This window comes from Euprymna scolopes, chromosome 12, assembly GCF_053919585.1.
Source record: "Euprymna scolopes isolate OS-2025 chromosome 12, ASM5391958v1, whole genome shotgun sequence".
Taxonomy (NCBI): Eukaryota; Metazoa; Mollusca; class Cephalopoda; order Sepiida; family Sepiolidae; genus Euprymna; species Euprymna scolopes.
The window spans coordinates 10,412,818-10,427,696 of NC_136493.1; the positions used below are offsets into that span (position 1 = coordinate 10,412,818).

General features: G+C 36.4%; 1 protein-coding gene across 1 annotated transcript in view; it reads left to right on the plus strand.

Annotated features, from left to right (window-relative positions):
- Window positions 1-3,495: 3,495 nt before the first annotated feature.
- LOC145291171 (replication factor C subunit 2-like) overlaps window positions 3,496-14,879 on the plus strand; it is a 39,235-nt gene continuing 27,851 nt past the window's right edge. Inside the window, exons 1-2 of the mRNA XM_080136714.1 lie at window positions 3,496-3,652; window positions 13,881-13,992. Coding sequence (XP_079992840.1) covers window positions 3,567-3,652; window positions 13,881-13,992 — 198 coding nt within the window. The 5' untranslated portion in view covers window positions 3,496-3,566. The remainder of the gene's footprint in view (window positions 3,653-13,880; window positions 13,993-14,879) is intronic.

Here is a 14,879-nt window from a genome sequence, read left to right on the forward strand (position 1 = left end):
CATACAACTCTAGGTGGTGTTCAGTCTACAGACATGCTTTTCAGGCTGATATGCAAATACGTATGTTGCACCCACATGCACACAAACATTCATCAATAACACACTGCTTATTTGATCTTGTCGTGGTTTCCAATTTGTCCGATGGGTGGCATCTGTACTGTTGCTGTTTCGCATTCTCTATCCACTTCCATTCTCCATTTATCTTCCTTTTATCACCTGAATCTCTGATGTAGTCAGACACACTTTCTGTTCGCCTCAACAGGCGATACCTTCATTTTAATATAAAACGAAGGTACATCCTTTCTCAAGGGAAGAAGACACATGTCTACAACTATATTAACGAACTTGTATGAACACTAGATAAACATGCATTCACAATGAACTTATTGAAACTTTTCCTATTCATACATATACATACCACAAACATTACAAGTTAAAAAGCATAATTATGCATGTACAACACACACACACACACACACACACACACACACACACTCTCTCTTGTTGTTTTTACCTTGTTCATTTAATAAATATAGTCTTTGTATATATTGTAACTCAGCTTTAACATCCTCCCTTTTGATGTCTCATCTTTAAATGTTACTTCCCTTAATGTTGCTGTTCCTTTTTATCCGGAGTCGTACGAACACATATATCTGGCGTATACAAGATCGGTGACAAATATTTCTCTCCTCAATATGCTTACCAACCTTCCACAAACTGACTAACAGCCTATGCTACGTCTAATGTTGCATCTGCTTCTCCTGGTCAATGATGATCTTATGCATTTTGGACTTGAGGGGAGCTGTCTTAGAGGGCACTGAGTCTTTTGCTTTCTTGATATCCTTTATTCATGCCTCTTGTGTTCTCTGTTTCAACAGATGAGTATATGCTGTCACAGAGGTTCAGTAGGGGTTGGTGCAGCAGCAAGTGACCTGCTGTGCTTTGTTTCAAGCAGTTCGGAGAACTTGTAATGTACTGGGACTGGGCTTGGCCCTGTAAGCTAGTAAGGTTTTCCTCTTTACCTCAGTAACATGTTCTATTTCTTTCCAGTGGGCCTCGTACCAATCGGCATTCTTCCGCTCTTTCTAGCTGTACACAGCAAAGGAGGAGTTGTAAACAGCATCACAGACAAAGCCATTTAGAGTCGATGGTGTGCAATCACTCCTTCACTAAACACATATACCAAGCTGCTGATGAAGTGCTGTTTTCTTAAAGTTGCTGGCAAAGCTGATGTTGATATGTCCCCTCATTTTAGAGTAGTGCAACCTATTTGGAATTAGGTGTACCTTGCTTGCCACAAGTGCATGATCCATGTCACAGTCCATGCTGTGATAGCTGCGGGTGAGAAGGATGCTGCCAATATCCAATCTTCTGGTGATGATTAGATAAAGTTGCTGCCAGTAGGTTTTTAAATAATTATATATATATATATATATATATATATATATATATATATATAGTAAGTTAAAACTTTTCGCATGAGCCTGACGAATTCTCACGAGAATGACATGCGGAATATTCTCCATAGCTTAATTGCCATATATATTTTTATAACTTACTACCAAGCTCTACCTATGTATTGAGCACTGTTGAAGTAAATACTGAAAATTTATGCATAAAATTATATCTTCGTATATTAATTTATGTGATTAAATGAAGTAGTCATATATATATACTAGCAAAAGTACCCGTTGTTGACTGGGTTCAAAAACAGCCTACAGAAAATGGACTCTGATTTATGAAAGTATGATAGGTTATGAAAAGGAAGGGTTGTAAAGAGATAGCTTCAAATTTGGGGGTATCAAAACCAAAGCAAAATATGATGAAAGTAAAAATAAAATAGATAAACCCCATAATTTATTATACCATACCTGTTCACACTGAAACACTTATCACAATATTCTGTGGATCTATATTAAAAAAACCTTGTTAAACTTTGTGACATATTTCCATTCTATAAAGGTCAGGTGCGAACAAACACCCCATAATTTTATTATACCATATTTCTTCAAACTGAAACATAATTATCGAAGTATACTTAAGCAGATAGATATGAAAAGTCTTTATTAAAGTTTGTGCCTATTTCCATTCTATGGAGGCCAGGCGCGAACGCAGACCCCACAATTTTATTATACCATCCCTATTTAAGTTAAAACATACTTATCAAAGTATTCTTATGTACATCTATATCAAAAACACTTGTAAACGTTTTTTTTTTAATTTTTAAACATAGTGTTTACCGATTTATTGGAAAGTTAAAAATGGCGCTCGACACTCTCTTTGACGCGGTAAGTTTTGGAAAAGGAGTTAAAAATAAAGAACTAGACAAAATGCTATTAAAACCCCACCGAATATATGTCAGCTTATGTTGTAGGGGACTAGGATATATAAATACCCCAATCCCGTTACAAAAGAATAATGAAACGAATGGGAATTGAAGGAAACAAAGACTCAAGTAATGGATAAGATAAACGTCGTTTATTTGCTGTTGAAAGAAATGAACATTTTAGTTATAACATGTCCGCGCGTATGTAACCAATGTCCATTGCAGGACTGGTGTAAGAAAAGGAAATGTGTTTTCATCTCAAGTTTGGGTCATTATTGTTTGTTCGCGCGTGGGAATTGAAGTGAGTGTTGTAGTGGAAATGAGAATCCAGCGTGTAGGCAAGGAAGAGGATATTAGAGTTGTCATCAGTTAGTAGTCAGCTACGCGAAGGTGTTCTTAGTGGCCAGTAGTAGATGGAGAGAGAAAGAGCGGCGGCTTGTTCGCCCAACCTCTCTAGTTGAGAGTTGGTCCTAAAAAGAGGATTAGAAACAACTTGTCTCCATGTTTTATACTCGCTTCTGGAGTGTCTTTTGTGCATGTGTATTTCCTTAGAAAGCGGAAGTGACGTCGTCCATGTGTGTGTTCGTGTTCGCGTGTGTGAGTACATGTGTATACGTAAGCGTGTGTGTATATATACGTGAATGTGAGTGTATGTACGCGAACGTGAATATGTGTACATGTGTGGACGTGGGCGCGTATGTTTGTGTGCGCGTATATATATGACAGCTTGAAATATGAATGTGTTTTGTGTGAGACTTGGAAAGGGCTCGTACAATGTCACGGTAACATATATTGAGCGAGTTTCTAACAGTATTTTGTCTAGTTTTTTTATTTTTAACTCTTTTTCCCAAACTTACTGTGTCAAAGAAGGAAGTCGGTCGCCATTTTTAACTTCCCAATACATCACATCGATAAACACTTTATGTTTTTCGAGCTGAATAAACATTTTACATTAAATAAAAACACTAAAAAATATCCAATTAGGTAAAAAAGTAACTTATCTTGCCGTTGATAACATTTATTTGTTATATATTTATTTTTTGACAACTTTTTCGAATCTATGTATACAGTAATACAAACCTCAATTTTCTAATTTCGCTTTAATAATAAAGAACCGGCTAATTTGCATAAAATGTGAAACACTGATTGTCTATTTTGAGCACAAACAAATAACACGTGCGGGAGAGCGGGAGACAGGCGAGTTATCTCCCCTTCCGTTATTCCGCGGGTAACTACAAACATGGCGGGACCTGAAGACATGGAAGTCGATGCGCCAGAAACATCGACGTCTCAAGTTAAAAAAAGTTCATCGTACGAGCTTCCATGGTAAGTAAAGATCTTCTGATTTTGATAAATACATTTACTATGCACAAAACATTTAATTCTTTCACATTTTTATTATGCAACAACACTCATCGTTTCTTTGTGTTTTTATTTATCCTGTTTGTAAGTGATCTACGTATTTGGCGCTTCTACAGAATTCGGACGAAATTTCGGAAATCGTAAAACTGAATTTCACATGAAAACAATGGTATCTACGTATTCCTCGTGTTTTTTTAGATGATTATATCAAAAAATTACGAAAATTGATAAGGTAGAAAATAAAAATAGAATTTGATGAACACGATCGTAAAACACGAGTTCAACAGGGAGGTAATTTTCCCTTCAATTAAACAAGATGGCAATTTTTCACCTGCTAACCCGATTAAAGTTGTTTTTTTTAATAATTCAGTAATATTCAGGTAATGTCGACTACATAATTTGGAAGCTGCCATTGTCACTTATTAGAGTTGACATTAAAAAAAAAAATCAGTTGAAACCATTGTTTGTGTTTTTTTTTTTTTTTTTTAATCTGAAAACTACATTTGTCAACCACAAAATCTCGTCCCACGTTCCAATTGTGTAGAAGCACCATTTATTTTTGAAAGGCATATTGGACATTTTATTTTACGAATTCTGTTTTAGGTGTATATTCAGAATTGCACTTATGGCGGCAATTAAGTGTAGAAAATACAGAAAATTTGGTAAAACTATACAAACACCGTGACAGCGAATTAACCCTAACCCTAACGCTGTCACGGTGTTTGTATAATAATACCGAAAATTTTGATGTATGTAGCAATCACGGATTGAAGATGAAATATTCCAAAAATCACGTAGTTTCAAGTTTTTTTTTAAATAAACTTATTTTATTATTCAAGAAAGTCAAGTTTTACAATTTAACGAGTCGTGTTTTCGTCTGCCATGATGAAATCCGATGAAATAAGGGGAAGACAACTCGATTTTTTCAATTAAAGGAGCAAGGACCAAGGTTCCATTAAAAAAGAAAAAACAAATAACGTGGTTTAAAAAAAAAAGTTTTAAACTTCAAACTTTACAGGTAAAATTCTAAAAAACACTACGTTTTTTTTTTGTTTTTTTTTTTTAATTTGAATATATTATTTATTGACCTTTTCTCTTCAATTTGTGAGTAAATTAATTTACTTTTCAGTGAGTAAATTAATTATTTACTTTTTAATAGACACTTGAAAATGGGGGGGTGAATTTAAAAAAAACGTTTGTCTAAAATATTATATTCGGTTTATTGGAAAGAACATAACATTTCACATTGACCCTGAAAATATCGTAAAAATAGAATCAATAGAAAAATTTTGATAGATTTTTAAAGTTTAAAAATTGAAAAATATTGAGTTCGGAAAATTCATTACTGTTTTTAAAAAAAGAAAAAAAAAATATTTCTATTACTTTTAAAACAACTTTAAGTTTATTTTGGAAGTATAATCCATAAAGAAAATAAACAATCCACTTTTAACAGAGAAATTACAAGATTTTTATATTTTATTCGCAGTTTTGTGTTAGGGGGTGTCAAAAATTCTGATACACCTAGTTGTCCGCCCTCGTTTCTGCGCACTGCATAAACAAATATGGCCGCCACTTTACATTGCGACATAAAACATGCGGAAAAGTTTGTTTGCAATATCAGGAAAACTAGTTGCCGGCCTCAATTTTAAATGCGATATTCGTTTTTCACCAGACCCGAAAACCATGAAACACAAGTTTTTAAAGTTAGGTTGTGTGTTGGTCTACCAGGCCACATTAGCCAATGTTTCCTTTTCTATTGTTGAATAGGCCCTCTGCTGCTTGTTTAACTTCTTGGAGAAGTGACTAACAGGTCTCGATTGTCTATTGTGGTCATTTTGGGATAGCACTGCTCCGATTCCAGTTTCACTAGCATCTGTGTGGAGGCTGAACGGTTTCTCAAAATCTGGTGCCAACAGTACGGGTTCATTACCCAACATGTGTTTTAGGGCCTCGAACGATTCTTGACATTCTGGTGTCCACCGAAATCTTGTTCCCTTTTGTAAGAGGTTTGTCAAAGGGGTTGCTATCCCAGAGAAATTTCGGCAGAATTTTCGATAATATCCCACCATTCCCAGGAACCTTCGAACTCCTTTTACACTTCCTGGTCTCAGATATTCCTTTATACTTTGCACTTTGATCTCACTTGGGCTAACGTGTCCATATCCATATGGCCCAAGTACTGAACCTCTTCTCTTCCGAATTCACTCTTCTCCAGGTTAATTGTTAAGTTGGCATCATCCAACCGCTCGAAAACTTCCTCTATACTCTTCAGGTGCACTTCTCATGTTTCATTATAGATGACATTGTCATCTATATACACACCAATATTTTGAATTCCCGCTAAGCATCTATTCATTAGGCACATAAAAGTAGCTTGGGAATTTCTCGTTCCAAACGGCATGACATTGTAGTGGTATGTTCCGTCTGGCACCACAAATGCAGATGCAAGCTTCGCTTGGTCTGTCAAAGGCACTGACCAGTATCCCTTCAGGAGGTCACACTTGGTAATAAATTTTGCCTTCCCAATCCGATCGATGCAATCTTCCATTCGTGGGATTGGATAGGAATCTTTTTTGGTGACATCATTTAGTTTCCTATAATCCGTACAAAATCGAACGGATCCATCTGGTTTGTCCACCAATATGCAAGGTGATGCCCATGCACTTTGACTAGGTTCAATTATCCCATTTTCCAACATGTATTCGATTTCCCTGCGTATTACCTCCCTCTTCCTGGGGTTCACTCGATATGGATGCTGTTTAATGGGTTGATTCCTGGTTAATTCAACATCATGATAGGTAGCATTCGTTCTCCTAGGAACATCCGAAAATACTCCTGGAAATTGCTCTATAATCTCGGCTATGTCACCTTGTTCTTTTTTTGATAGGTGGCATAGTTTTTCTTCTAAGTTTTCCAGTATTTTGGAATTACATAGTTTTATTGGGGTGTCCTTGATCAATACACTGCCATCCATCAGTGTGTCTTCATTTGCGACCGTTTTCACTTGCCCCACGGGTAGTTCAGGTTCTTTAGTCCGTTCTACATATTTTTTTATTCGGTTTATATGGCATAATTGTACCTTATCCCGCCGGTTAGGGGTATTTACTTTGTAGTTCAAGTCATCGACATTTTCTGCTATTGTATAAGGGCCCTGGAACCTGGCGTCGAATGGGGACTTTCTTGTCGGTAGGAGAATCATTACCTCCTCACCTACGCTGAATTGTCTGGCCTTAGACCTTTTATCATAAATGTGTTGCCTCTTTTCCTGAGACTTGCTCAAGTAGGTTTCTGCTATCTTCCTAGCGTCCTCTAAGTTTTTTCGCAAGTCCTCTACATAACTCGATACCAGCTGGGGTGATTTTTCTGCATTATCCCATTGCTCCTTCGCCATCTTGAGTGGATTCCGCATTTCTTGTCCATAAACCAGCTCGAAAGGGCTGCATCCTAGTGATTCTTGAACCGAATCTCTAGCAGCAAAGAGTACAAAGGGCAATTCTTTATCCCAATCATCCTGCCTCTCCGTGCAGTCGGCTCTCAGCATGCTTTTTAGGGTTGCATGGAATTGTTCTAAAGTGCCCTGCGACTGGTGGTGATATGGGCTTGACATAACATGCTTTATTTCTAGCTGTCCAGTTACTCTTTTGAACAGGTTTGACGTGAAATTCGTTCCCCTGTCAGTTTGGATAGTTTCGGGGATTCCTATTTTTGAAAAATAGTTTAGCAATGCTTCTATTATTTTCTTCGTGGATATCGTCCGCAACCGTATAGCTTCGGGGAATCTAGAGCTGGCGCAAATTACAGTCAGTAGATACTAGTGTCCTGCCTTCGTCTTTGGTAGAGGACCTACGCAGTCAACTATCACCCTCTCAAAGGGTTTCCCTGAGATTGTTATTGGTTTAAGTGGTGCTGGGTATATGTCTGGTTTAGGCTTTCCCACCCGCTGGCATGTCTCGCATGAATTATAGAAACTCTTTGTGCTAGCTCTTTCAGGGGTACTCGCATGGTTCTTCCTCTTATCCCTCGGATTGCCACGAAGTCTCTCGTCTGACCGCCTGGTACCTTTTCCTCTAAAATTAGGGATTGCGCAGCACCTGTGTCCCTGAAAATAGTCACGGGGGTGTCATTTCCGTTTCCATCCACAATTTTCCCCTTTCTTGTGAAGGGTTGGTAGGTCTCGTCCTCCTGAGCTGAGGATATTATCTCCTGTGGTCTGGCATCTCCCATCCTTTTTATTTCTGGTCCCCGCCCTAACCTGCAATTTATGGCTATGTGCCCAGGTTTCCCACATTTATAACATGTAGTTTGGTTAAACTTCTTCGTTGGCATTGTCCGACTGTTTATCATGCCATCCTTCTTTACAGTTGGCTCTGTTGGACCGTTTATCCGATCTGTCGTAATGACTATACTTTTGCCTCTTTTACGGGTTATTACATACTCATCAGCCAGGACTGCCAGTTCGCTTCCGGTATTAATTTTCCTTTCATTTAGGTAAATCTTCATTTCTTCTGGTAACCAATCGAGTATTTTCTCGATTAGTATTAGTTGCTTTATTTTCTCAGCATCATCTTCCACTCTTCTGGCACTGTACCATTTATTCATCAGTCTCTCTTTTTCTTTGACGAATTCTTTGAATGACTGATTTTCATTTTTCCTTTGTGCTCTGAACTTCTGCCTGTATGCTTCGGGCACAAGTTCGAAGCTTTGTAATATGTTTTTTTGGACGGTATCGTAGTCTGTGCTTTCCTCTGCTGATAGTGTGGTAAAAGCTTTTTGTGCTTTTCCGACGAGCACTGTCTGTAAAAGTAAAGCCCATTTATCTTTTGGCCAATTTAAGTTGGTCGCTGTATTTTCAAAATGTGGAAAATATTCGTCCACATCCGCCTCCACAAACTTTGGTACCATTCTTACTTGTTTGGTTAAGTTGAAAGCCCTACGGTCTGGTTCCCGCATCGTCTCTGACAGTCTGACTTCCCTCAGTCGTATCTCCTGCTCTAGCTTGGCTTTCTCGAGCTCCAGCCTCGTTTGTAGTTTGTATTTTTCCAATTCTATCTGCTCCGCAGTTAGATTGGCTGTTTTTGAAGATTTGTTCGTCTACCATGTGTTCGGATATTATTCTGATTATTTTTTCCTTCCTCATTGCTTTCTTGGTTTCTAATTCCAGCTTATCACTGATTTCTAGTAGTGTGCTTTCTTTTTCATCATCTCCAACTTTTCCAGCGACGGCTCCTCCAAAAAATCTTCCACTACATCCATGTCTGTTCGTTCGCAAGTTAGAAATCAAATTTTTTTGTATATATATGTATATTTATTTGGCTTTCGAGCCCCCAATATGATTTTACTTTTGCTGGTCTCGTTGTCTACGTCCTGAAAAGAAAAACTGTAGTTTAGGTTTTCAGAGCTCCCAGATTCTGGTGTCCATATAATTATTCTTTCCCGAGAAAAAAAAAAAAAAAGGATTCTTTCAATGATTGACCATATGCTTTTCTTTATACGTGTGGTCGATTTTCCTTTCTTTTCTTTTTTAAGAGAATTTTAAAAAATCCCGGACGAGGTTCCCATGTGACGACCTCCCTCCCTAGATTCCTACTTGGTATTCTCTTGGCAATTAGGAGAGAGTTAATGGAAGGTCGCGCCAAGTATCATTCCGTTGCTCCCTCCTCCGTCAGGCAAGATTATTTGAATGGGGTATGTATATTCAATCTTTGACTTGGAACGATACTTATAGGCTCAGGGTGAATTTGTAGGTGGGCGACCATGATCAGATCTCGTGGAAGAAGGAAAGAAAGGACAAACACATCATTGTATGTACATATATACAGCTTTCCCTTTTTATTTATTTTTTTTTATTTTCACAATGTATAAAAACGAAGACATAAAAACCGGGGAAAGAAAAATGTTCCAGCCAGTTGGTCATAGTTCAATTTGGAGGTTAGTTCATCTCCTCCACCCCTTTCCCTCTTTTTCTTATTTAAAACTGTTTTGTTTTGTCCCCTTTTTTCTTTTTTTTTTTTTTCTTTTTTTCACACATGTATCGACCCATAGATGCCCGAATGGGTTAGTCTCACAAAATACAAAATATGTCCAAGGGAAGTAAACCCTATATATATATATATATATATATGTGTATGTTTCTCTCCCCTTGTTTATTGTATGTATCTATTTATTTGCAACTTCTGCCCCCCCTTTTTTTTTTTTTTTTTTTTTTTTTTTTTGGCGACAGCCGGTGGGGATAACAGTTCATATCAATAACAGAAATTCCGACTCACCTTCGCAAAGGGCCCTGTTTTTCTTTTTTTTTTTTTTAACCGTTAATTTGGGATAAACGTTTTCTCTTTTTTTTTTTATCATTGATATTCCATCAACGGAGTCACGCTGTATCCTATAGTTATATATATATATATATTTTTTCCAATATATATATATTGACGTCCGTCATCTTTGGAAACTTCTCCGCAACTGCCCTCGAAAGGTTTCCGATTTTTGGGCCCCTCAATTTCAGCGCCAATATTTTTATTTTTTTTATTTTTCCTCCCATCTTATTGGTCCATTTGGATCGCCTGATTTTCCTTTCCGAATCGGGTGATCCTTTCGCTTCCTTTTATGGGATCCTTAGCATCATCATTTTATGACGACCATCATTTTATATCATCATCATCGTCCAATTAAGTTCATCTGTTTTTTTTTTGTACATATATACAATTACCGTTACAATATTAAAAGAAAAATGCAGGAGAAGAATAATACTTTACGGAACATAGCCAAATGCGCCACAACTCCTGACCAAAACAATGGTTTTCCAATAATTACATATTATAAAATAAAAATGATTACTAATATTTATAACAACCGACACAAACCCAAGTATAAGAATAAAATTGATTCTATATGTAGAATGCCAGCCCATGGACCGATTGAATTTTCTGCTGATCTTCAGTACTTTCTTCGTGCTACGCTACTCTGCACATCTCATGCTACCCTACTTGGTTTAAATGATATTTCTGTCCAGGGTATGACCTTAAACTATATCCGATGGTGAGGCCCCAGCTTGCGGGCTTTGGGGAGTGTGGAGCCACCCTTTAATTGGCCTTGCTCCCAAGACCACTCTGACCCAGAGTGGTAATACCTGTTAGGTTCCCAAACTATGGGTTGAATAGAAACTGACTTAAAAAAAACAAATATACTTTATTAAAAAATTGTTCTTCAAAATCATTGGATTCGGCATTGAATAACCTGAAAAGGGTTGATATGCCGTAACACAAAAACAAACAAAAAAAAATAATGATATTTCTAAAACTATCCAGCCTCTTAATTTTGTAGTTGAATCCAATATTTTTAACAAACAATCTGATAGTTTTATGTTTGGCCTAAACAACACCTCTTGTATATCTGGTGCTTGTTCCCCCGATCCAAATATTGTTGCAACTTCTGTTAATTGTATTGAAATGTTGAGCATTTCAAAAAAATTTTCAAAAGAGACGCGGGTTGTGGGGGGGGGGAATCATTTCACCAAACAATAAGAAAAAAATTTTTGAAAAAATTAAGATATGTCACTTGAATTGGCTACAGATAAAAATGATTTTCTTACAGTTAAGAAATTGTATTATAACTGTTTATTAAACAATGTTCCTGCATCCCATGTTCATCAGTTGAGGAAAAATGTGTTCATCACATTAAACATTAATGCTGATAATGTACTTAGTTGAACGACTACTTACCGGTTGGTAGGAGAGCAGGATTTTTGTCAGACTATAAAACAACTGAAGCTATTCTAATGTACTTCAACATTAATGTTCGATGCAGCAACCTAAAATGGTGTGCATGTAAATGCAGTTTTTATCTTTGATACTCCAGCTAATTTTTTTTTTTTTTTTTTACATGGAGTTCACCCCTTATCAAGGCCCAATGGCCACTCAGGGATAAGGGTTATTGTGTGTACAGTAATCAAAGGGATAGTGTAGCAATAGTATTGGAGAATTAGTAAGGTGTCATTACTTGGGGGGGGGGCGGTTCATCAGGAACTTGTTCGTGTTGGACTTGAAGACATCCAGGTTGAAGTCGGGAGGGAAACAGGCAAGTGGAACAGAGTTCCACAGGCGTGCAGTTCTAAGAAAGAAGCTTTGTTTATGGTATCTACGTTTTGATTTAGGCACAGATAGGGAGTGGGGAAAATTATTGACGGTGGTTTCAGCTAGTCGGGTGTTTTTTGAGAAAGATTGGCGAGGGAGGGGGGGGGGCCAGAGAATGGAGCTCGGACGAGCACCTGCCATGGAAATAACGATAGAACAATGACAGGCTCGCTACGTGTCTTCTGTGGGAAAGAGGTTGCAGGGTAGAGAAAAGGGTATCTCCCACCAAGTACCTAGCAGTTCAGTTTGGCTTTGCTCAGACCCTATATATTGTTCATAACTTTATGTGCATATATTACAAAGTTTGACTTGTGTCCAGGTAACCTACCTCTAAAATTTCAAGTATTTAGATCCAAAATTGGCGGAGGAGTTTGGTAGTCTGCAAAAGTCAACTCTTTCGACCTCTTGGCAGCACAGTTTCACCCAAAAACTGATTAAAAAGCTTGCTGCATGTCTGAATACCCTTTATGTAAAATTTCAAATGTTTAGACCCAAAATTGGCTGAATAGTTTGCTAGAGGACGCAAAGGTCAAATCTTTTGAACTTTGACCCCTTGGCAGCCAAAAACCAATTAAAAAGCTTGCCCCATGTCTTAATGCACTTTATGTAAAATTATGTCTGCGTAATTTGGTAGAAACCGCAGAGGTCAAATTTTTTTAAACTTTGACCCCTTAACATTTATTGTTTTGGTCTTAAATCAAATTAAAGTTTGACCAATGTCCAAGTAACCTACATCTACAGTGTTTAGACCCAGAGTATGGTAGTTTTCAAAGGTCAAACATTGAATTTTGACCCTTTGACAGCCAAATTTCTGGCCGAAAACCGATTAAAAAGAGTTTCCAAAATCTGAAGCTTTGTCAAATCTTGAGTCTGTAGACTTAAAATAGACAAGGTAGTTTGGTAGAGAAATGTACACATGCAGACAATTTTACTTTTATAGATATATAGATGAGGAAAAATTGTTTGGGAGGGGGGGTTGAAATTTCATCAAGGTGATGATTGCAACGTATTTGTGTTCATTTACTGCAAATAGAAATCATTAATTTCTGGAGATCTTCAGTGGCATATTTGGATTCCTTGCACAAAAGTAAATTTAAATAGCAAATTTTATTGTTTAATCTTGTTTTAACAAAAAAACATTTTTACTGAAAAAGTAGTGTAAAAAAAAAAAAAAAATGACAAAACGCATATTGTATTAAAGAGGAAAAATATCCAACTGTGCAAGGCACAAAAATAGTCATAATTTCCTTAATTTTAATCGAGTTTTTAAAACATTTAAAAAGATTCTTGGATCATCAAACTTCTCCTGTGTATGCCATTATTGAGATATTTTAAGCAGTTTCAATTTTTTTATGTGTATTGCTCAGTTAATTCGTTGATTGAGAGATCCAGAATAGGATCCCAATTTCTTTTTATAGCTGTAAATTGAATGTTTATTTTCACTAAAAATGGAATTAAATTTGTTTTCTTAACCATTTTAGGTGATAGTTAGTTTTTTTATTATTATTATTGATTGCATGCAAATATGAATTGGTAATATTTTAATAGAATGTGTATTTTTTTTTTTTTTTTTTTTTTTTTTTTTGCAAATGTAATTGTTCGACAATTATATTTCCTTACTCTGGAAAAGGTTTGTAAGCAGCCAAAATTGTCTGGAAACTGAAGTGAAGAAGTAGTGCTTAAGGAAGTGTTTAAAGAGTGAAAGATAATGTCATTTAAACAAAACAATGATATTTTTTTTTTTTTTTTTTTTTTTTTTTTTTTTTTACTGAAATTTACTCCTACTTCCAAGAGAAATATTTTAAAGAGTCAACTTGGTCGGAATTAATGTTGGAAATTATTAAATTTAATGAAACTGATAATTTCCAGAAACCTACATCAGGTACTGGGAGGAAACTTGACAGTATTGGAATTATATGTGGATCCTGTGTTTATAGTCCTATGTTGACTGAATTTATTATGGGGAAAATTGACTTTTTTTTTTTTTTTTTTTTTTTTTTTTTTTAGAAGAGATAAAAGTTCTTGGTTATAAGTATATGATTTTTTAAATTTTTTATTTTTCACAGGGTGGAAAAATATCGTCCGATTGTGATGGAAGATATTGTAGGAAATGCAGAAACTGTCAGCCGATTGGCTGTGTTTGCCAAAGAAGGGAATGTTCCCAATGTGATTATAACGGTAAGATCAGTCTTTACCCCCCCCCTCCATACACACATACACAGACATATTTGACAAGACTTTGTAGCCTAGTAGAGAATACCCTTTTCTCTTCCCTACAGAAGAGACGTTGCAAGCCGGTCTGTGCTCTATTGTTATTTTCATGGCAAGTGCTCATCTGAGTTCCAATCGATGGTCCCGTCATTAACATTGTTATTTTGTGTAAAATCCTAGAAATTTTTCATTCTTCTATTTCAGCAAACCTGTGATTCTAGATAAATAAAGCCTTATTAACTCGTTTTCATTCGTCTTCCGTGTGCCAAATCATCACAAAAAACTCTTGTCTAGCTAAAATAATTTCCCTCTTTATCTGTGCCTAAACCTAAACATTGATTCCATGAACAAAGCTTTTTTTCTTACAACTGCACGCCAGTGGAACTCTGTTCCGTGACTACAATATGGTCATGTTCAAGTCCAACGTAAACAAGTTCTTGATGAGCCATCCCCTTAAGTAATCCAATTTACAAAATTTCCACTACTAACGATTACTACAATATTGTCCCATTGAACACCATACACTCATTAACCCTTATCTTTGAGTGGCTTTCGGACTTTGGTAAGAGGTGATTCCTTTGTTAAAAAAAAAAAGTAATTCTTCAAATAGACAAAGCTTACCTGCCTCCTTGATGGAATGTTCACTTTGGAGACTAAACATTTCCTATTTCTCTTAGTCTGTCCATCTGTTCCACTTTTTCTTGGAAACTACTGGGCCAATCTGGCTGAAATTTTCTATGGACCTTTTCTCTATATGTTAATATGATAGCATGTGTTATTGTCAGAATCCCGGTCGTTTAATTGTTATGTACTTCCATTTCTTGTAATAAATAATTTTACCAAGAATTCTTCAT